Source organism: Phoenix dactylifera, chromosome 1 (genome assembly GCF_009389715.1).
Source record: "Phoenix dactylifera cultivar Barhee BC4 chromosome 1, palm_55x_up_171113_PBpolish2nd_filt_p, whole genome shotgun sequence".
Taxonomy (NCBI): Eukaryota; Viridiplantae; Streptophyta; class Magnoliopsida; order Arecales; family Arecaceae; genus Phoenix; species Phoenix dactylifera.
The window spans coordinates 27,521,794-27,546,220 of NC_052392.1; the positions used below are offsets into that span (position 1 = coordinate 27,521,794).

The 24,427-nt window shown below is 38.3% G+C and overlaps 2 protein-coding genes across 2 annotated transcripts; both read right to left on the reverse strand.

Annotated features, from left to right (window-relative positions):
* Positions 1-1,673: 1,673 nt before the first annotated feature.
* LOC108511692 lies at positions 1,674-2,633 on the reverse strand. Its single transcript, XM_017845525.2, has one exon. It carries the CDS (start codon positions 2,631-2,633, stop codon positions 1,674-1,676), a length of 960 nt encoding a protein of 319 aa, XP_017701014.2.
* A 1,003-nt stretch (positions 2,634-3,636) lies between these two features.
* On the reverse strand, positions 3,637-10,925 carry LOC103718348 (UBP1-associated protein 2A-like). Its single transcript, XM_008807127.4, has 2 exons — positions 9,451-10,925; positions 3,637-3,974 (listed from the first exon to the last, which is right to left on the reverse strand). The coding sequence occupies exon 1, from the start codon at positions 10,795-10,797 to the stop codon at positions 9,451-9,453; it is 1,347 nt and encodes a 448-aa protein (XP_008805349.1). The 5' UTR covers positions 10,798-10,925; the 3' UTR covers positions 3,637-3,974.
* Between the last annotated feature and the right edge of the window lie 13,502 nt (positions 10,926-24,427).

Sequence of the window (24,427 nt, forward strand, 5' to 3'; positions counted from 1 at the left end):
GGTTTAGCACACCCACATAAATGTCATGAAGTATAAGGGGTTAATGCCGTGGAATGTATCGATACGTATGCTGAAAGATAACATATGAACCAAAGCATAAGTTCTGAGTCCAAGGAAAGGAGATGAATGGGGTCAGTAAAGTGGAAAGGATCTTGAAAGTGGGTCCGGTGGTGGATGATGGTGCGCTTCTTCATCCACTACCAATGGAACCTGTCCTCAAATTGCAAAACCCTCTTGAGAGCTACATGCAGATCCCATTAAAATTAATCAGACTTATCAAACCAATGCAGTAGCCAGTTATCATACTAAAGTAATTCTATATATATATATATATATAGTCAATATTGTTGCTTACTTGGATGACGCTAGAACAACCTATTAATAGAAAAAGCTTTATTTGTTCGCACATGCTTAATCGGAGAATTATGCATTTGTGATAGGGCTAATTCAGGATCAAGCAAACCGTAGAAATGCTGGAAAGGAAAATTATCGGATAGAGCTCCATGAAAGTAGACTGAGGTATGATTTGTTGTAAATTGCTCATCTCTTGGATCTCTTTCCGTGGCTCTCTATAGTATTAGAGCGTGAGTGAAATGAAGACAACGGCTACTGGGAGTAGTACAATCTCGTGACATAGATTTGTGACTCGATGACAGTGTTGGTAGATATATGGCACCAAGAAGCGTTGGTTCGTACTGGAAACTTTAAAATGAAAGCCTTAACATGAAAGAAATGACAATTAGTCAAAGTGTTCACATGGTTTGAGGATCTTCATAGGTTTAAGAACGGAGAAAGGAGATGCTTTTCATTATTTTTGGCCATCATATGGAATAATTTGAACATATTACCATGGCTCCTGATTGTTTTATTTGTTTGTATCAAAAGACAGCTAGTGAATTTTAGGTGATTTTAAAAATAGATATATCAGGGCTGGTGATCTCGAGGTCACAAGTTATAAACATAGAAACAGCCTATCTGCATGTATAGATAAGATTGAATTGAATATATCCGACCCACTCCAGTCGCCATTTGCTAGGAGTTGTAAGCAGAGCAAAATGAACTGCCATCTTAGATGAGATAATAGGAGAGAACAAATAGAACCCATTTGAGAACTGTACGTGGACCAGGCAGAGAACTGGGTTTTGTCCTTAACTAATGTAACGTGGGGACATAACCGTTGGCAGCAAGCACAGCTCAAAGAGCCATGGAATAGGATGCTTCCTATAGCGTGAAAGGAACCTTGTCTCCCTTGAGATCCCTCCTACATCCAATTGCTAGAAGAAAAATCATGCCTAAAGTTGCTTCTTGCACTTAAAACAAAAAAGATATAGTCAGACCCTTTTTTACATTCGCTTGAAGACACTAATCTTCTATGTTGGATTCCAGCCTTCTATTCGGAATAAGATTTTCAAATCTGACCTCTCCGAGCAACATTGATCCAGATTTTCGGTGTTTTTGCCAAGATATGGCAACTTCCATATTACCTCAATTCCAACCCCGGAAACACTGGACACAGTTCAAGACCTGAAAATAACGGAAGAGCCAATACGATAATTTAATTATTGTGCAGCTCACAAGAGCCACATCATGCCGATTACAATCCTCCTATGCTGTAAGCACTTTTTTGTTTTTTTTTTTTTTTTTTTTTTTTTTTTTTTGCTTTGACGGGTTCTTCAGACAACACGTGTCCGAATACAGCCAAGAAAGTCAAAATACATAATCTCACGAAGTGCCAATGGCAGCTCCCTCTCTCCTGCCCACAGGGCGTATCCTGAGTGGTGGGCCGCGTATGCAGCCACCCAGTCGGCCGCCCCGTTGGCCTCTCTGAATACATGCGTGGCCTGAAAGGACGCGCCATCCCTCACCATCATCCCGATGTCCCGGATCAGAGGATGGTCTGTGCTCTCACCACTCGGTCCCTGCCGGATCCACCCAATAACTGTAGCCGAATAGCCCTCCAGGATGATCGAGCTAGCCCGCAGCACCTGCCGCGCGTGGCGAAGACCTGCCCAGGCAGCTCGCAACACCGCCCCTGGAACTGATATGTCGAACAACTGGCAACCGCCTGCTGCCACTACCCTGGAATGAGGGTCCCGTATAACGAAGCCTACCCCGCCTCGCGTACCTCCATCCAACACTGACCCGTCAAAGTTGACCTTGAGGAAACTCGGAGGTGGGGGCTCCCAAGTGAAAAACACCGTCCGAGAAGCTGCCTGAGCAGAGAAGGAACCCCAGGTGTCCCGAGCTATCAAGGGTATATCTGAAGGGATGGTGAGTCTGGGCTCCATCGCCAGTGCACGAGCAGACTCCGCAACAAACATCGGCGACATCCTGCGCTCGCTGAAAGTACGAGCGTTCCTTGCTAGCCAGATCTGATGGGCTGTGCAAGTCGCTCTGATGGCCTCCTGATGTGTCCCGGTACTGGCCAACCACTGTCGTATCATCTGAAGGAAGAATCTCCTCTCCCGCCACGCCACCTCCGGGATACCTGTCCACTGCCATGTCGCCCTCGCCCAAGTGCACCGAAATAGTACATGGTCCACAGACTCGTCTATGCCGCAAGCCCCGCACTCCGCAGGGATCCCCAAACCACGCCTACTCAGCACTGCACTCGTCGGAAGGCGATCCCACATCACCTTCCACAAAAAGAGAGCTGCCCTCGGGTGGAGCCCGGACCTCCATATCCAGGTGTAGTTCGGTCCCCGCTCATGCTCCTGCTGGATAACTCGTGACAGATCACCCAACCTGACACTGGCCCTGCATGAAGTGCCCCATACCCGGACGTCTGGCCCCTCGCATCCTGGTACTGGTAGGGAGCGAATCCTCTCAGCAAGATGTGCCCCGAACAACTGATGTAGTTTGATCTCATCCCACTCTGTCCTCCCTGTTGCTAGGAGGTCGCATACCCGGTGCCCCTCTGCTGCCTCGTATCCACCATCGTCGGCCAGTATCTCAAAGGAAGGGTATCCACCCACGGATCACAAATCACATCGATGCTCCGTCCATCGCCTATCAGCCACCTGGTGTTAGCCGACACAGTCGGCAAGTACCTCCCGATCTCACGCCACATAAAGATTGAGAGTAAAGATTGAGCACTAAGATGGTCGACCCATCACACAAGTCGTGCAATAACTAGATACTTTATATTATGAAATCGAACCATCGAAATGGAACATTCATCATTAAACAAAACACAGCATTCCCTACAGAACAACTCCTGCAGACGATTTAACCCTTTTTTTTCTTGAGAAATCGATTATCAAACACTGATGTTCAAAAGGTATTAACAATAGTAACCAACATAAACTCAATATGTTTATCATTTCCAGATCAGTTGATATATCCTCCGACATGAAGAAATCCACTGTCTTGTGCCCTAATTCTAATTTGATAAAGAGATCCAATTCTATTGGTGTTAAAGATCTGAATATCTCCACCAAAAGCCACACAATAGTTGAACTTTAAGATGGCACTACCAGTCCAAATCAATAAATTTGACGAGCATAAAAATTCATGTACCCCAGATTTTTTGGCTGAACTGCTGGGGAGGAATGGCCATATCAGAACACTCCAGCCCTTGTGGCACCAAAAACCCAGCTTGGGGTTCATTCCAGGAACACGATGGAATACACATAGTAGCACTAACCTTGATCTCTTAATTTTAAAAGTAATGATAAATCAGACAGGTGCAGAAGCCTGACACATCAATTCACGACATAAAAGGCCTAGATCAACTACCAATCAAAGCATCATAAAACATAAAGGTGATTGGAAATATTCCTGACAATGTGGCTAGGTGATACATGATCCTCAAAAATCCAGAGCAGTGATCCATAAATGTCTGCCAAACAACAGCGGAGTACAGCTATAAACATGAGAGACGGCACCAACTACACTAACCAACATATGTAGCTGAAATGCTTGCAACTTTTTGCTAAGAGTAGGAAACATCTCCATGTCCCTCCTTCAGGCTCCTGCCAGAAAGAAACAAGCTTATGTCACAACATTTTACGACGACTCAAAAAACCCCATGCTTGAAGATGGCAGCTTCGTAACATTCTTGTGTGTTTTTTTTCCAAAAAACAAAGTCCCCATGGGGGAAAATGAATATGAAGAAAGCAAGAAATGAAGAAGAGAGATAATAAATCTAAACAACATAGAAATTCATCATAAGTTTAATTCCCATGCCCCATCTCCATGCATCCATTGGATGTCGAATAAATTTGCAGTCTCAACCAATCATAAAGAAAAATATACTCGGAGATGAAACGTTATATCATGCAGACCAATAGCTCTGGCCAATGCTACTGTATCATGGCTGTCGTCCTGAACCAAAAGTTTAGCATATTATAATCTATAAGCATCACCTGACGATCTATGAATCTACAACTTTTCACATATTGGGAACATATGAAAGAAAACACATCACCTCATCATCTATGATTAGAGCACTGGATAGATTACAGGCATTAAATACTATGAGATCAAAGAAAGCAGCTTATATACGTAAAAGTTTCTCCTGCCCACCTTCCTGGATAATCCACAACCACGACCACAAATTCAAGCTACAGACAAGTTCATTTCCTCTCAAGTACTATGCACTAATTTCAGGCTATTTTCAAATGTTATGACTCCAGCCAAATTTTACTAACTCAAATTAATAGGAAGTACAAAAATGATAATTTGAGCAAATATTCTCCAAACCCAAACAACTTTTAACCATGTAGATCTTGATATATACCGCTAGTTAGTGCATAAAATGCAATGAAATCCAATAAAATGTCTTTAACTAAGATTTAAAACGGTTAATGACTTTTTTTATTCTCACATATTTTTATCTCCACATAATCCGAAATTTATCATCACTAAGATTTCTTTGCCAAGGTTAAATCAAATGGAGAGTCACATTCAGCATTTTAGGCCCACTGCTAACTCGACACACATACACAGAGAGAGAGAGAGAGAGAGAGAGAGATCAAAGAATCCCTCAATTTTGTAATGAGGGTCCTTCTGTGCGCAATAGATTTTAAATGGACAAGTTTGCCCAAACCTTCCAAAAACTCTAGGTGACAGATGCTGATATATGTGCTTTTGTATCTACAAGCAGGCAGGTTTTGAAGAACTCCCCTTACTGGGCAGGTGACTTGGGCTTTATTGTCCAAATAATAAGCTTCTCAGCATATAGAGCTTTAGCAAATCTCCCTTAGTCCAGACAATTATGACACATATTTCATAAAGTTATCATTCTTTGAAGTCACCAAAGCCATCACTTATATAGTTTTTTTATCAGAAAAAGTATACCCTTAGCAACTTTCACAACTCTAACTTGATCAGAATACCTACATATTGCTTGTGTTGGATGCATATAAAAGAAAATCAAGTCTTCCTTCCAACTATGGAAGAAGGAACCGATCATTTTCAATCACCTTCATATGCTTGTGTTGGATGCATATAAAAGAAAATCAAGTCTTCCTTCAACCATGGAAGAAGAAACCGATCAGTTTGAATCAACAATTACAGTTTCACCTGTTGCATACCACTTATATTAATTTTCTAAATTTTATTTTGGAGATGTTCAGAACAATTTCTGATAAAAAATCAACCAATAAAGTAATGAATCATCACATAAAAAAGGAAAATAATTGAATTCTACCTAATTCACCTGCAGAGTTCTCTTCTGCAACACTTAAATCAAATTGAAGGCATCTTTGGTTGCCTCTAACTAAGCACCCAAAGTCAATTTGGCCCATCAGAAGCCAACTGAAATGGCCCACAAATGGAAGAAATGGCCCAAAGTGGTCTCCGTCCAGAGGAGCCAAGGTCACTTTGGTAAAATTACCTCCCACTCACCGCACTTAAAACGAACAAATAGGCTTAATTCTTTATCCTAGCTCCACCTTTCATTTCAAAAAAAAATATGTAATATGTCAAGTTCTCCTCAATTTTTTATCTCATTAATTATGCACTTTTTTGATAATGTTCTCTAGTGTGAACACCATCTGGCACCAAGTGCCTAAATAGTGCTTCAACAGCAAACATCATTGTTGAAAGGATTTACATCAACGAATAGTCAATCTTTATTGAAAGGATAATAATAATCACATCACTTTCAATCTTGACTTATGCTTAAAAGTTAACGTCTTTGTTAAAAAGAGTGAGAGTGTGAGAGAGAGAGAGAGGAAACAGAAACATGGACATCGGAAGACACGGCTCCATAAGGAAAAAAATTCTTAGAAAGCAAAAGGATCCAATGCTTGACACAGCACCAGCACCTGACGCATGAACCCAAGTCCGTGTAACATAGATTGGCATTCTATATCAAACAGTTCATTTACAAGGCTAAGTACTGAATTATTCATTTGTTGAAAATGGTTATATTCTATATCAAACAGTTCACCTTCATCTGAACTAGGGCAAGATTTTATCACATACAGGTTTTCAAACTTACCCATAAGTGAAAAGGTGACATATTATCGAGACTACAAAGTAGTTTGGCTAAGTTCTAAGCTTTGTTGTGTAATCCTTGCTGCAACAGAATACCACAAAGCTTTAGTCCCAATATCAAATGTCGTTTCTGTATCAATTTTCTAAATCTGAAAGTTCGAGAAATTTCCACCATCATTCAGCATTCATCACCATAATACATGATAACCTGATGCAAGGTGTATGCAAGTGTGTGATTGAAATATTATATATGACAAGGGTCATTGGAATACATAATCTGTATGATTTTTGAATAGGAGAGACACAGCCTAGGACTCAATTGGAACAAAAATCATACTAGGGTGCGCAAAGCAAATCTGCCAAGATAGAATATCAGGGTCATTGGAATGATAGAAAACTTCTAAAAGTAATCAATGTTATGCTCATTTTTCTAAATGAAAAGAAGTTTTCTCGTCTTTCATGCTGTTTCCATAATCCCTATGTAGAGTAAGCTCTTAAGGCATTCTAACCATGGTTTTTAAAATCTGTACAAAGGTGGTGTCTGTCAAACCAGTAAGGTATTTGTTGTCTTGTACCAACATACAGTACGGGATTGCTTCCCAGCATCATACATGGACGCCCAAAACTTCATTTTTCTTTGTTTTTTTCATTTCTTTGTGTTTCTATGTCTAACAAGGCTATCAGTCTCACTTTGTCATTTTGTAGTGTTTTAGATGCATTTTGATGGGTGTGATACCAAAGTGTTTTAGATGATTATTTTGATGGGATAATATAAAATTGATCACAATTTTGAGCTTATGCTCGGGGCTCCCAAATGCACCACCAGATTGTCTGATCTAAACCAAAAAATTATAGTATAAAAACACTACAAATGCAGCTATGCTACAATTTTTCCATCCCAAATTTTGTTTTCTACTTATTATTAATATTCTAATCCAAGAATAATAATAGTTTGTAAAAAATAAAATATTCTCAAAGAAAACAGCACATCAAAATTTCATGCCAACTGAAAAAAAAATGAGACAGTTTTCCCTAATTTTCCCACTTCTTGCCAATTTATGGCTGTAAACAAGGGAGGGGAAGAGGTTCATCCAATCCAACAACCCTGATGTGCATGCTGCCGGCAAGGGCTCCCAACCTCACACTCCTCCATTCCCCTTCCCCTCTCTTTCTAGCTATCAACTCAAATTAGAGGCAGAGCCTCTCACGAGATGCCTCAAAATGGAGCAAGGGCAACCCACATGCCCCCAAACCCTCCCCCATGCATTTTCCTCCAAAAAGAATGTTGTCTCACTCAAGATGACATGCATACTGGTTAAACCAGCCCCTATATCGGTCGATACTGACCAGTTTCAACTGAAACACACGATTTTTTTTTGTCCGACCAGCCAAACCAGACTCATTAACAATCAACCCAATGGATTTCGCCCCGTTTCAATCTAGATCCCATGTTTTATGTTGTTTCAGCAACCCAGATGCATCCAGGTACTACAATATGGCCTAATAGTATGGCACCGATGTTACAGTCGCTTTCTAGTAGTATTTAAAACCATGATTCAGGTAGAGGGCAATCATATTCACAATATCTTCTTAGTTAATCATTTTTGGCATCAAATTTCTAGTTTGTTCGAGCCAAGAAACATATATTGCAAAAATTGCAATCATGAGGAGAGAGACTTAACAACAAACATTAAAAGTGCACAACTAGTGTGAGCTACAAGGCAAGCTTTCCATTTACATGGAGCTTTCTTTTTGGCCCTTTAGATCAGAAGATAATGCATAATCTACCATCATTCGCTTTCGTAAAGCTGAGACAAAAGCTACCAACAATAACAGATAAATAAAATATTGAGGTTTTATAACAAAAGTGAAACATATTTTTTCTTTAAAGAAATAAAAAATTCGGATTGAAATCACCTAAACATCTTTTGAAGCAGTTTTATAAAAATAAATGAAAGGAAAAATAATAAATAAATAAGTACCATTTATATTCTTCAATATTTAGACTTAGAATCATTGGGCAAAAGAAAAAAAAAAGATAAGCAAGTTCATTGGCTTTCACATTTTGTCAGGGGATATCTTACCACATTTTCCCTATAGTTAAGAAGTTTGCATAAGTATAAAAATGAATACTTGTCAAAAAGGATCGATTTTGACCAACTGTACCAATATTTTTATTCAAATTTTTGTTGCGAAAAGTAAATGCCACATTTTATAGGTATTTTGGAAAGTAAGATCAAAACTAGACTGAGATCAATCAAACTCGGCCAGGTAACAACATAGGATCAAGCTAGAAAAGTGCTACCCCAAACCTAGCCTAGCCTAGCCCAACATCAAGAAACATGAAAAAGAAAATCAAGCCGCAACTTTTCTCCCTTACACACAAAACCCTCCAAAACTGCCTTTGATGGCTACAAAGGTGTGTATACCCACCCCATCCAATCTTTGATTGCCAGGAACCTCCTGGCAGACACATAGGACTAACAGCTCACCGACAGGAGCTAAGGAAGATTAGAGGGGAAGGGAGAACCAAAGTTAAATAGACGATGTTCGACAAGAGGGCAGGCAAAGGTTTTGTAGAGCTAAGGAAGATTAGAGGGGAAGGGAGAACCAAAGTTAAATAGACGATGTTCGACAAGAGGGCAGGCAAAGGTTTTGCAGCAATGTTTGGCAGAGGGAAGTCAACACCATCCGGAGAGCTTAATCAAGCTAGGGTCCACAAGGGAGCAAGGAAGAAAACAAAGTTAGTCTTAGAGATTAGTTCTACTTTTATGAGAGATGTCCAGGGCATTAGTTCTACTTTTTACAGATTTCTCATTGTTTTTCACGGTAGATCATACTTTTTTGTCAAGGCTAGAATGCTTCCATTTCTTTTTTTAACCTCCTTTGTCAATGTCTTCACTTCAAATCAATCATTTACTTCCAGAAAATTTATGGCATGAACATTGCATATCCAACAAATAGGAGTAGATTTTGACATAAAAATTGATCATCAGAACTACTTACCTAGCGGCCGAGATATGATGGCAAGCCAGCACCCATCGATCCAATGCCAGATTGAGACCTCATCGAAGTTGTTGAAGGCAGCTGACTGTTCTGGTAAACCCCCCAACCCTGCAAAGCTGCCTGAGAACCATAACTCCCAATAATACTAGGACTTATGCTATTGACCCCCGTCCCACCCCCGCCAAGCCCTAATCCAAGTCCATAAGGTGGCGGAGTTGTAATGCTCCTATTCAACGAGGGTGATATCCCTGCTGTCGCCACTGTCGCAGCTCCAGGATTCAGCACCCCAACCCCAGAGTTCTGCCCCAGAAGCCCCAGAGCTGGGTTGAGGGTCTGTCCTACCAATCCCGCCATTGGATTCAGACCCAGCACCGACTGCGAAGCATACGTGAGAGCCAGGTCATTCGGCTGCAGGACTGCCGGCACTGCAGCAGCACCTCCAGCCGCCGCTGCCGCCCCCGAAGGGATCTTGGGTTTCAGCCCCTCGACCGCCCTCTGGCAGTGCAGCTCACATCCCTCGAAGAACTTCTTCGGCTCCTCCAGCGCCTTCTTGCAGCTGTCGGATGACTTGTAGACAAAGATGGCAAACCCGCGGAGCCTGCCAGTGTTGCGATCGTACCCGAGGGGGCCCTCCTCGACCTCGCCAAAGCGGGTGAAGAAGGCGCGGAGGCGCTCGGGGTTGATGTGGTCGGCGATGCCGCTGACGAAGATTTTGCGGCCGGTGGAGTCGGGGGCAGGGCCCTGGGCACCAGGAGGACCGAAGGAAGCGAGCTGGCAGGAAGTCATGCGGTGGCCGATCCGCTTCTGGGGTTCTTTGAGGGCCTTGCGGGCCGCGGCGCGGGTGCGGAAGAGGACGAAGCCATAGCCCTTGCTGCGGCCGGTATTGCGGTCGACGACGACACGGCACTCCTCGATCTCGCCGTACTGGCAGAAGACGGAAGCGAGGGTCTCGGTGGTGGCGTCCCAGCCGAGGCCGTGGACGAAGATCTTGCGGTGGACGGGGTCGGACTCGGCGGAGGCGGAGATCCGGGAGAGGAGGGAGGGGTTCTTCAGGGCGGCCTCCTTGAGGAGCTCCATCAGCTGGTCCTTGCCAAAGGGCTCCAACAGCATGCGGATAGCCTCGCGGTTCGAGGGGTCTAACTTCTCTTCTTCTTCGTCTTCCTCTTCCTCTTCTTCTTCTTCTTCGTCTTCTACTTCGTCCTCGGATGCTTCATCTTCCTCCTCGTCGTCGTATTTGGATTCTTCTTCCTCTTCTTCTTCCTCTTCCTCTTCCTCTTCTTCTTCTTCTTCTTCTTCAGATGAAGAGGAGGGATCTGGCTCAGGAGAGGGCTTTCGCCTCTTCGCCATGGGAGGAGGAGGAGGAGGAGGAGGAAGGGGGGCGCGGGGAGTTTAGGGTTAGGGTTTTGGCGGCAGCCGATGAGATGCCGGTAGAGGTAGGTCTGGATGAGGCTTTTCCCTTTCGGGTACGCACGAGAATTGCACGTGTGTCAGAGTGGAAAGGAGGCAAATGCGTGAAGATTTGTGCGCGGAAATCTCGGTGCGTGATTGAAGAGGCTGCACTTCGCATATGAACCGATGCCTAGAGGAAAGATGAAAGATAGTCGTACGTAGTCCAGAGCTTTTTCCCATGCAAAATAAATTGAATCCAAGCAATTACTCTCAAGATAAAACCACATTTATTTCGCATGCATCATAACATTTATTTTACAGTTTCGAACGCACAAATCATGAGGCCGTTTGGTTGGGTTAGCCTTGACAAAAATCTCGTCAGAGGGCACCATAGTACGTTATACAGGGTGAGATTTTTTTTTTTGCCACATATTTTATATTTATTTAAAAAAAACTCGAAAGATAAGTGAAAATAGATTTTTTTTTCAGCTAACCAAATCCATCAATTCATAACTTAAAAATAAAAAAAAATACGTGCTAATAGAGATTATGCACGAAAAAACATCACCGGATCCTCTTTTTCGCGTGAAGTGATACACACTCGTCGGCTTCCTGATATATATATTGTAAGTTTTTTTATATACGTCTTGTAACAGTCTAATAAATACGTACAGTTACATCGATATATAGTTTTCAGAATATGATGTCCACCAGTATATAGTATATTGCTAGTTAATACACATTTAGCAATAAAATCATCCAACATCCTAATACACATAAATAGGCAAATCGATATACAGTTTTTAAAATATGATTTCACCAGTAAATACTACATGATCAAGTGATATACACTCATCTGCTTCCTGATTTATACTATAAGCTTTTTTTGATACACATCCAATAGCAATCCAATACATACCTTCACGTAAATCAGTACACAGTTTTCAGAACATAATATTCATCAGTACACACTATGCATTCAAGTGATATACACCTAGCAAAATAATCATCTAATATTTTGATACATATTTTTAGGTAAATTGATACACAGTTTTCAAAAGGAAGAAAAAAAAAAAGACTAGCAAGGAGAAGAAAAACCTCACATATGGAAGAGACCACTTGATCAAGAATAGGATAAAAGGAGAGATTTAACGAAGAAGAAAGAAGATAAGGATAGTATTTCTGTGCAGATGATTTCTCTTGGCGCGTGTATTTTTTTTATTTTTTCAAGTTGGAAAACTGACGGACTCCATTAGTACGAATCCTCTTATTTCTTTTGGATTTTTCTCTTTAAGATATGTGCAAAAGAAAACGTATCAAAAAAAGAGTCTCGCCCCATATTTCCTTCTATGGTGCCTGCCCCATATAATTTTTGTTCAGATAATCTCATAGGTAAAATAAATTCTATATCAGATTACGATGTTTGGTACGAAAAATGGATGAGAGAGATAATAAAATAAATGGTGAATCTCATGTATATTTTTCTAAGATAAACAAATACCGCAATAAATGTGGTATTTATTTTTTCATGTTAGATTACTAAGTGGAGGTAATATGAAATTATCATCTCTTGATAAAACTACCCTTATTTATATTATATTAATATTATATTAATTATATTATACAATTAATATTAATTATATTATATTAATATTATATTAATATTTATAAATTTATTAATATGTTGATTAATAATATTTATAAATAATAACATATTTAATATATTAATATATTTATTAATAAATATGAATTATTAATAAATAAATAATGAATATATATTAATTATCAACAAATCTAACAAAGGATTTATTAATAATTAATATATTTATTTATATACCAAAATATACTAAATTTTATTTATAATAAGCAATATATTTTTAATATATAATTAACATAAAATATTTATTAACTCATGTAAATATTGATAGCGTTTACGTAAGTGGGCATAAATGGTCAACAAATGAACAGAGCAAAAAATATTTGTTATTACTTGAATTGTTTATTTAAGGACATTATTAAAAATTTGGCAATATTCTTCTATTTTAAAAATAATTGACAGTAGTTATGGCTTGTGGTATAAAGCATGTTATAAGTGCAGAGCTCCTATAAAAGTTTATAAGAATAATTTCTTGTGTAATCAATGTGGAAAAAATAATCAGCCCCCCATACCATGAGAACACCATGTTTGCCCTACCTAGAGTTGGGCAACGGGCCGTGCCGGGCCGGCCCGGCCCAGGCCCCCCGGGCCAAAACTCTAAACGGGCCGTGCCTGGCACGGCCCGCTTATGAAGCGGGCCGTGCCTGGCACGGCCCGTGAGGCACGGAAGGCAAGCCCGGCCCGGCCCCCGGCCCCTCTATTGGTGGGCCGGGCCGGGCACGGCACGGCACGGGCCGTGCCAGGCACGGCCCGTAACGGGCGGTAACGGGCCGTGCCAGGCACGGCCCGCAACGTCTCTAAACGGGCCGTGCCTAGCACGGCCCGTAACGGCTCCAGACGGGCCGTGCCTGGCACGGCCCGTCTGGAGAGGGGGAAGAAAATAGCCGTTTCCAACGGCTATTTTTGGGAAAAAGACGGTTTTGCCCCTCCCAACAGTCCTATAACGGCTGAATTGAGGGGTATTTTGGGAAAAAAATTTTTTTGGGCTTCTATAAATAGCCCATTCCTCCCTCATTCTCACCACACCAAACCTCTCATTCTCTCCTTCTCTACTGCTATTATTTCTCTCTTCTAAAGTGCTCTTCTAGCAATTTAATTTTTAGTTTGTTCAAGTGCTACACAAGAGGAGGTTCCTGTTGAGAAGAGAAGGTCGCTTCTGTTGAGAGCACAAGAGGAAGCTCGGAATCTCGGCGCTGCCTCTGCCCTCCGACCCTCTACTCAATTCCTCCTTGCGGTTAGTTTTATTTTTTGAATTAATCATAGATATGTCATCTTTTGAGGAAAGTCAGTTTGGCATTCCTGTTTCTGAGGGGGAAGAAACTAATCCCCAACCCCCTGTTCCTAGTTCCTCTAGAACTGGTGAACCGAGTGAAGGTCAAACCTCTTCTCGTAAGAGGACTAGTACTGTATGGAATGAATTTGATAGAGTTATGGTTGAGGGAGTCTGGAAAGCTAAATGTAAAAAATGTGCCAAACTTTATAGTTGTAGTAGTAGTGGGGGAACAGGGCATTTAAAAAGACATCAAGAGAGTCATAGGATGCATGATTCTCATGCTCAAACTCAAAGTAGCCTTAATATACAAGGGGGATTACTTGTAGGTAATTTTGCATATAATCATGAAAATCAAAGAAAAGCACTTGTAAAATGGATAGTTAAGGATGAATTACCTTTTAGTTTATGTGAATCTTTTAATTTTGAAGAATATGTTCAATTAAACCTACAACCTGCTTACAAAAGAACTAGTAGGCGTACATTTAGAAGAGTAGCTATGACCAATTTTTTAGCAATGAAACAAAATTTAATTGAAACACTTTCTACTTTAAATGTAAAAATTTCATTAACTTCTGATATTTGGTCAGCATCTGTAGGTAGTAATTCTTTTATTGCCATTACTGCTCATTATATTGATAATGATTGGCAATTAAATAAACGTATTCTTGCTTTTCGTGCTTTTGATTTTCCACATTCTGGGCAACAAATTTCAAATATAATTTATCAAACTGCATGTTCATATAATATTAATGATAAAATTATGTCTATTACTTTTGATAATGCATCTAATAATAATTCTGCTGTTGTATTATTAAGAGACTCATTGCATCCCATATTAGATGGAAATTTACTGCATATTAGATGTGCATGTCATATCTTAAATCTTTCTGTTCAAGCTGGCATGGGCATGATTCAAGATGTGATTTCAAAAATTAGAAATGCAGTTTCTTTTATTCATGCTTCTAGATCAAGACTTCAAGAATTTAAGGAATTATGCATAAATCATGGTAAACGTTTTAAAAAATTTAAACTTGATGTAATTACTCGTTGGAACTCCACATATAGCATGATACATGATGCATACCCATATAAAAATTTATTAAGTGCATATATTAATGATCGTGGATTAGGATTTACATTGACTGAAACTGATTGGAATAAAGGAAAAATTTTGGAAGATTTTTTGCTTAGTTTTTATAATGCTACCAATGTTCTTTCTGGTATTTATTACCCTACTTCATGTTCATTTTTACAACAAGCATATATAATTAGTCAAAAATTTGCAGAACATAGATATGATGATGTTTTAATGCCTATTATTCACCTAATGGAATCTAAATGGAATGAGTATTGGGACAGGATATGTCCTATGCATAACTTAGCTGCTGTATTTGATCCTAGAGTTAAATTAAATGGCGTGCTAATTTTACTTGATGCATACGCTGAAAATATGAATCAAGATGCTGAATCTGCTAAAGATGAGGTAAGACAACTTCTTTATGATATTTATGCTATATATGATGAAAAAATTCGTGGATCTAGAACACAAATACAAACCTCTATTCCTCCTTCTAGTAGTTCTCGTTCGTCATCTATTTTTTCATTCATTGCACAGAGAAGACACACACATGCTTCAAGTTCCTCTTCATCTTCTTCATCTTTAAGTAGTGAACTAGAATTTTATTTACGAAATGATCTTCAGTCTGCATATGATGAAAATCAAATAGAGAATCTAGATGTATTATCTTGGTGGAAGAGTGTTAGAAATCAATATCCTGTTATGTCTGCAATTGCACGCGATATTTTAGCTGTGCCGATGTCCACGGTAGCATCGGAATCCGCTTTTAGTGCAGGTCGGCGTGTTCTTGACGAAAAGAGAAGTAGGATGACGGGCGAAACGGTGGAGATGCTTCTCTGCTTCAAGGATTGGCTGGATGCTGAGGCAAGACTTCAAGATAAAGGTGAACATAATACAACATCCTCTGATGATGATGATACAAACACTACTGAAGACTGAAGACTGAAGACTGAAGACTGAAGAGTGAATACTGATTCACTGAATCACTGATGATTAGTAAGATTTCTTAATTTTTTATAATTGTACATTTTTATTGTATTCTGGAGGTCAGACCAAGGTCCAAACCTCGGCCCTTTCTTAGTTTCTTATTGTATTCTAGAATCTAGAGGTCAGACCAAGGTCCAAACCTCCCTTCATGTACCATTTTGATTGAAATTAATAAACTGGTAGGGGTCTATGCCAAACCCCCCACCATTAAGGTGGCTTTATATTCATAAATCAAGATTTCTTAGTGTTCATAATTTATTAATGTATTAAAAAAATTTTATCGGGCCGAGCCGGGCCCAGGCCCGGACCGTGCCAGGCCCGCGTGCCAGCCCGGCCCAGGCCCTTATGGGCCGTGCCGTGCTGGCACGCGGGCCGTGCCGTGCTTGGCCCGCGTGCCTAGACCGGGCCGTGCCGGCCCAGGCCCGAAGCGGGCCGTGCCTGGCACGGCCCGCTGGCCAGGATTCGCTAGCCCAGCACGGCCCTATCAAAGGGGCCGTGCCAGGCACGGCCCGTCACTGTAGCTGGCGGGCCGTGCCAGGCACGGCCCGCTTCGTGCCGTGCCGTGCCGGGCCGTGGGCGGCCCGGCCCAGTGCCCATCTCTAGCCCTACCTTTTCCATTTTCTTACAAAAGAGAATTAATAATACATCATTAGATTAAAATTTTCTTATTAATTTGCATATAGGTACAAGTTAAACGCAATTGTTGAGGATAAAACCGGTAATCCTAAGAAAAATGTGTTGCTTGAGTAATGTACCTTTAATACTAATCATTTTTTTGATGCAATAATTGTAGTTAGTTTCCGACAATTAAGCCCTCTTTTGGCTTTTGAAATTTTACTTTTTATTTTGATTTTAAAACATGCAAGCATATACCTGACATCTGTTCAGAAGAAAAAATATGTACAAGGAAACCTACCAGACATAGATGTATATCGTTAGCATGCCTTCCTCTCAATTTCTAAAGACTTCTTCCTTTTTTTTTCTCAGACCATCCTAGAAAACATGGAGAACTGATGAATGGCTATCACAAAATATATAACATTTATATATCCCTTCAGATTGAAATGGGATAGCCTAAGTAGAATCATGAAGCACTGCTACACATCATTGTATTGAACCGTGTCTTCTACTAATTTTCCGCGTATATATGTATTCTTTACATTACCTAGTAGCTGAATGGTTCCCTTTATTTTTGTTAAAATGTATTAAAAAACCACAGCATAGCACGGGTCCCTTCCTAGTGTTTCAAGTGTGGGCGTTAGATATCAATTCAAATCTCAAATTCTCAAGAAAATCCACAGAATTTTATCAATGTTGTGTTGAACATAATTTTGTAGATTGGTACCTACTTACAAACGACTCATGTGGAAGTTATACAGTTTATACTCTAGCTCAATAATCTAGCTAACGGTCGAGAGTAAGCACCACATGGATCAAGTTTGACATAACCTGAGCAAGTGAGAATCACATAATCCTTGCTAGACTAGGGAGAGTTTAACCAAAAAAATTTTATCAAGCATGGAGGTATAGACTGAAGAAGGAAAGTTCAGTCAAGAACAAGCCGGAAGCCTAGAACTTAGCCATGACCAGCTGCAATGCATGAAAAAATAGATCGAGGTGATTGAAGCTATCTCAAGGATAATCTCAAATATAAAACTTAATTTTAGGCCAAAAAGATATGATTATTAGTTGATAGTTGTAGAGCAACCATGCTAACGAACATGCATAATGGAGGATAACTGACGATAGTTACCAAAAATACCATAATAGAGGTCAGACATAGAGCAACCATCAAAGTCTACAGTTATTATGTGTTAGTATAAATAAGTAGATATTGTACTTTGTAATAGATGATTCGATAATCAATCCAATGCATCTTTATCTTATCTTAATTTCACTCTATCTTTTATCCTAAGAGTAGGCATAACTTAGATTTTTACTATAGCACAGTGTTGCACTCTTTATTTTTCGAACAACTGTGTCACAGTGGTAAAGTTTCTGAAGGTCAGGGCATTTGAACCCATACTACTCTCTATCCTTCCTTCGATCACTTTTCAGCTAATCTGACGCAGATAGCATGCCCACATGTACTAACCTACACCATCTAGCTTATCACCACTCTTCTTCATCGTACCTAGATGGGACCCCGCCAATGAGCCCTGTGACACATCCGGATGAGATGGAAAGAGCAACAACACATACTTTCATTAATAGGGAATTAAAGAGAAATATTAGTTGTAGGAAAAAACTTTTGGTTGTGACTATTATCTTGCTTGTTATATTAATATTATTCGAATGATGTACAAAGTTATGTTTATATTATTAAGTTCATTTTGAACTTAAATTTTCATAGATACTTTACTTGCATTTGACCAAAAATATGTTATTATTAGTTATGAGCTATCAGAATTGTCAATACTAATTCATAAGTACAAAAACATGGTAACCAATTTAACAAGTATTTTAGCACTTTACCAACCAACTTCTTCTTTACTGCTATTTATCAAGATCATCCTTTCCATCATAGATTCCATTTCTACCTTAAGATCATCAGAACCTGTTCCCAGAAAATCTCACATTCAATTAAGAATATAACTTCAATCTCTACCACTATGTGAAATCAAGGGAAATGATGTTGATCTCTCTAGACTCCTCATTTATCCGGCTCCATTGCACTATCTTGCATGGATACTTTGAAGAACAAGTTTGTCCTCTTTAAAAGAGAAACAATAGTTAATTCTAAAAACACGCACACAAAAAAAAAATGGCAGTATCAAACATGAAAGAATTTGAAAATATGAAACAAGTGCCTACAACAAATTTATAAGTAACTACTGGTTTCATTACAAATTAACCACAAACTAATATTATTACAAATCAGCCAGTGGCTAGTTCTATTACAAATCAGCCAACTGCTAATTCCATTACAAAGCAGCCAATGGCTAGTTTCATTAAAAATCAACCAACGCTAGTTTTATTACAAATTAACCAATTGCTAGTATTATTATAAATCAATAAACTACTACTTTTATTGTAAACAACCAACTTCTAGGTTCATTATCAAATAACTAACTAATAGTTTCATTTCCTAAATAGAAAATAACTATCACTATCATTCATATTGGAGCCCCATTGCGACTGTCAGATTTAGATGAAGGCCTCCAGCCATACATAATTAAATCCTATGGGTAAGTTAATAAATGGTCAGCATTCTAAACATGAAAAATCAATGATTAAACAGTCAAATTAATAAAAAACTATGGCAATGGGCTATCAATTACCTGTATCAAATTTTTGACAACATTAATACTTTGTGGCATTGATGTAAATGGGATATTTGGCCCACCGAAGCCCCAAGGATTATTGGAAACATGAAAAATATTAAATCACTAGCCATGTTAATGTGAAAAATGAAAACACCATATTTTAATAGTATTATAAGTAAAAATATTACTTGTGAGGATATTATGCTTGCAGCATAGGGAAAGTTGTGTGGCCTCATTTGATACCAATTTGAAGCTACATACAGGTTTTAAGATGGCCAATGTGCTACTGGTATAGAAATAATGTTGTTTCTATGATTTGGTATAGCTGGTTCAGTAATAATTGAGGTACTATCAGGTATAATAGGAAGAGACACCAACTTTAAGAAAGATCCAGCTGGTTCTTTCACTTTTCTGCATCAAATAAGGTGAAATAAAATATAATTGTCTCATAAACAATTATCAAGTAAACTTTTTAGCAGTCAATCATAAACTATAGAAGAAATATTACTTACTTGAGGAAATTTTTTTTTGATATTTCTTAAAATATCCTTTCAACCTAGCATCAAAAACTTCTTTAGGTTTAGGGTTGCAAACCCTAAATCCTAAATCTTGAGATTCTTAGAGTTGTAGGAACCTCAAACCCTCAGTCAACTCTTCTTGTTTTCTATCTTAATAGGTTGATGGTGAGGCAACTTGGATGGCTGCCAAGGAAACTGCTGCAGCTATTCCTTTACGAGTTTCCGAAGAGGGTGGAGGGGAAGGGAATAAATATTGTGATCAATGAACGGAAAATCTGAGCCTCTCTCTCTCTCTCTCTCTCTCTCTCTCTCTCTCTCTCCCTTCCTCCCTCCATTTTATGTTTTTTCTCCCATTTTTCTATTGAGTTTTTCTATTTCTAGAGTTAGGATTTGATGTTAGTTTTGTAGGGTATTTGACAATTGAGGTGAGTATGGCTTAAGAAAAAGGGCATATTGTTTTTAACTTTTTCTTATGTTGATGAATTAATGGGATCGGACTCTTGGTTATATATCATGCATGTACTTGGAGAAAGAGTCGAGGAGAAAGGAAAGTCGAATAATAGAATGTTTCATCCCAGTATAAGATCAAACTATTTCTCATATTTAACCTTAAAAAAGGTTGATTAATTTTGAATTTCAATCTAAATATTTGCAATAGTAATATAGATTTTGTCCTACATGATATAAGAGCTAAGACCAATATAATATTGTACAAATTGCCGCTAATTATGATTTGCTTGCTGGATAAAGTCTTATTGGAGGGGAACAATACATACTAGTTTTGTTTTTATCAATGTGAGTGTTTTATTTCTTTGTTTTTTCCTTATATTTTTCTCTATGATAATTGATTTAAATAAGTTTTTATTAAATACTGTAATTAATTGGAGATGTTCCAAAAACAATTCCATGGAATCTTTACATGATTTCCTTCGTCAAGATAAGAGACCAAAAATGCTCAAAAATACAAAATGAACCAATTCCGAGAATAACAACAAGCTAGACACCAAGGTGTTCGAGTCTCGATGAGGGTGAGTTTTAAATTTATAAATAAGAAGTAGCTTGTGTTTTTGTAAGCTGACTTTTTAAATTTATACGATTTTTTAGGGATCTATAGAGCAGGATACCAGAACAAAAGAGGAGATTATATACATATATTGACTATTTATGGTTTCCTTTGCACAAGAATGAAACAATAGTTGCCAAAGAAAAGGTGATTAGGTGGATTAAGGAGAAACATATTTTCTAAAGAGAATACATTTTTGTTCTTCTTCTTTGTTGGTGTGTTTTACTTTCATATAATTATTTCTTTTCTTATAAAAATACTTTATACAATTATTTGTTCATATATTAATGGGGGATATTAGAGTCTTCTTATTTTATATTGCTTTGGAGAGAATCCATGCATGTTTCTTCTACATTTTCTCCAATGCACAGACCCAAAGAGGTTAGAACCAAAGATAAGAAGGGTTACTTATATGTTTTACTTCTGCTTATTTAAACATCATAAATATCAAAGATCTCCATCTCTCTCTAATGTTAATTATCTTGCATATTTTCTTTTGACATTTATAAATCAGAGGGGCGATGAGGAAGAAGAGATTATATCAAAAATCCCTCTTTTGATTCCAAATATAAGATAATTGAACTTATTCCTTGCTTTTGTTGTAGTTTTGTAATTTTCTAATTGGTGTGAAGTAAATGGTTTACAGGTGCCATAATAGAGGAATGGTAAGGAATGTGGCATGTTTGTTCTTTATTTTATATATCTTTTCCTCCATAATACTCCCAAGAATTTCAATCAAGAGAGATATCCTCATTTTGTAAGTTTTATGCTTTATTCATTTCCCAATTTCATACCTTCATTATGCATCGAATCTTATGAAAATAAATCTTTGCATGTTCTTTTATATTTCAGATAACTAAAAAATGGTTTACTTTGGAAAATTTGGACAACTTCCGTAAAAAAATTCATTCATTTGGGATGTAAGTTCAAACTCATTATCACTAAACTTTAGCATATATATAAATAGCTTTAATTAATGGATTAGCATGCATATATCTAACTTAGCTTAGATTCTAAGTTAAGAAATCTCATTTTATCATCAAATATTAGCTAATAGAGATCTTATTGTAAATTTCTTAAAAATTAGGATTCATAATCAGCAACTACAATCCTATATTGCAACTCGTTGCACCTATGCAGCTCCAGAGCCCCTTCTGGGCCCTACCACCATCACAGCTTGTAGTGTAATTGCATTCACAGTCATCCTCTTAGTCCCAAATATAGCATCATGAGCTTGCTATCAGTAGACATAGGGATCCATCCGAGTATCACATGATTTTGAAGTCAAAGAAATTGAGAAGAAAAGGCAGATGCAGTGCATGAGAAGATACGTATAATTAAAAAAAAAAAAAACTTATACATCATCATCTCGATCTATGGATATTAAAGAGGTTCAAGCAATGAAGGATAAAATTCGAGGCAATGGAGGAATTATTTCTGATCTTGTAGCACTATTGTAAAGACGGTTTCCTAATAAGCATATTTTAAATGCAGCGTACCAAGAAAAAAATGATAGGTATAATATTATTTTATTTAATATGAATTTTTAAATTATGATGAAGCTTGTGACTTCAGTAATTTATCTTTGTCTATTGTTAATAGGTGCTTGATACAGCTAGTGCTCGAGATGATTCTGTATAGGACGCTCCTCGGATTCAAGTTATCATATCCTTGATATGAAGGCAGTAAATATATTAATCTTAATATTTTTTTATTTTGTTATTAATTTTCCTAGCCTCTCTATTTTAAATTTTATTTTCTGCTTTCCTACTTCTAGGTTTAGTTTAGTTTACTTTTTGCTTAAGAAGTTTAGACTATTACTTAACTAGTCTAGTTTCTCATTAGGTAACTCTAAAACTAACATCATGCCTTCCCTACCTACATCCAAGGTACAACTTCTAATCTAGGAAGAATTTGGGGATGTGATTAAAGAAGTTGTTGTAAGAGCCAAGATCTGGCTTACTCCAAATTTGAAATTTGTATGTATGTATGTATGTATGTATGTATATGTATCCATAGAATGGTAGAGAATTTGCAACTTCTTTTTCTTTAGATAAAAGAGCAATCCAATTCAAAGAAGCAGAAATTCGGTAGTATAAATGGAGGGCTCATGCCATGATTTTGCAAGACAAGAATATAGGGAGTGAAAATAAAGAGCATAGACTACTTTTCACACATTATATAATTATCTAGATTAGAAAGATTAATGAAAGTAAAGGGCTAAGGCCCTACTTTCTAAAATTTTTATTGTTAATTATTTTGTTTGAGAGATTGTGCTGGTTGACAAGATTATTTTCCTTAATCGACCATGATTACCTTAAACAAGGTTGAAGGGAGACATGAACCATCCAAGGAGTTTGATTTATAATATTTGATCAATTGATATGTCATTTAACAAAAAGAGATGCATCGATATTAGTCATCCATTGGTTGGCATAGACTTCTTTATCACGGTCACAACAATAAAAATAAATAAATAAATATCTTAGTTATTTTTCTAGTAAAAAAGAACCAACTTGGAATTAGATTTAGATAAAAGGGACTAATATGCTCTAGAGAGAAAAGGAGAAACCAACATGAAAACGTAAACTTCTTCTTTAGACGTAACAACCTAAATGTGAACCTCTTCTCTTGGAATGGATGAGGGAAGGATTGCAAAACAAAGTGTTCATGCTCTGCCTTGGCTTAGTGATAGCCTTGACCAGGCTTCTTAGTAAGAAAACAAGCCAAGCTCAAGCCACAGTTTATTTTAAAATGAGCCCATTTTGAAAGCCATGTGCCACTAAACAAAGAAGGTAGCATAAGCCAGGATGACAATAAGCTAGTACAAACTAAAGTTGATCATAAGCCGAGCTTGGACACAAAAATATTATATTTTAAAGAGGCTCGGCCTGAAGCCCAGCTAAAAATAAATAAAATTTAGGCTCGAGGCTAACTCATCCAACTAGGAAACAAACCAAACTGAAACATGTGTAATAAATCAAGCCTGAGCAGCCCAAGCTCGACTCAGCTCGTTTGCATCTTAAGATCAACTGGGTCGCCTCCTTCGTCATTCGGCACTCCGAAAAATTTTTTTGAATATTTATAGGAGATATTCCTTCTATTTTGTATTCTTTATTTTTTTTTATCTAGCAAAATGTACTCACTTTAGAGCCGTACAATTTGCCATTTTGATGAGAGAGAGAGAGAGGAGGTAAGCAGACCGGAAGGTGAGTGGATAGTGACACGGACAATAAAGTAGGCGACCCACTTGACGACTTGGCGCCCGCAGGGAATCGAGGTGGTGACTAAAGTATTAAAGATCCCACCAGATTCTCACGTGGTAGGCGAAGAGATACCTCTGCTGACATCATTGGTGGGTGGGATTCCCAAGAAGTAGGACCCACTTGGCGGATCCGTCAGAGGGGCAGCTAAGTCAAAAGCTTCGTCCTATCAAGGATGCACACGTGGAGGCACGAAGGCGGTGGCAAGTTGCAGCCAAGGGTTTAGATAAGATGCTTCATGAAACCTTATCAACCCTAACCCCATGTAAATCTCGGGGTCATTTCAATCATTAATGCCAGGACCAGTCTTCATCTCCCCCCACCCAATCAAACGGTGATGGTGTCCAAAAGATGATCAAATCCAACAAACAATTGTAGCACCAACATTCATGATCTGCCCATAGTAGTATTTAAAAAAAAAAAAAAAACGCATCTTAAGAATTCTACCAAATCTTGTTATATAATCTTAAATAACAAGAATCT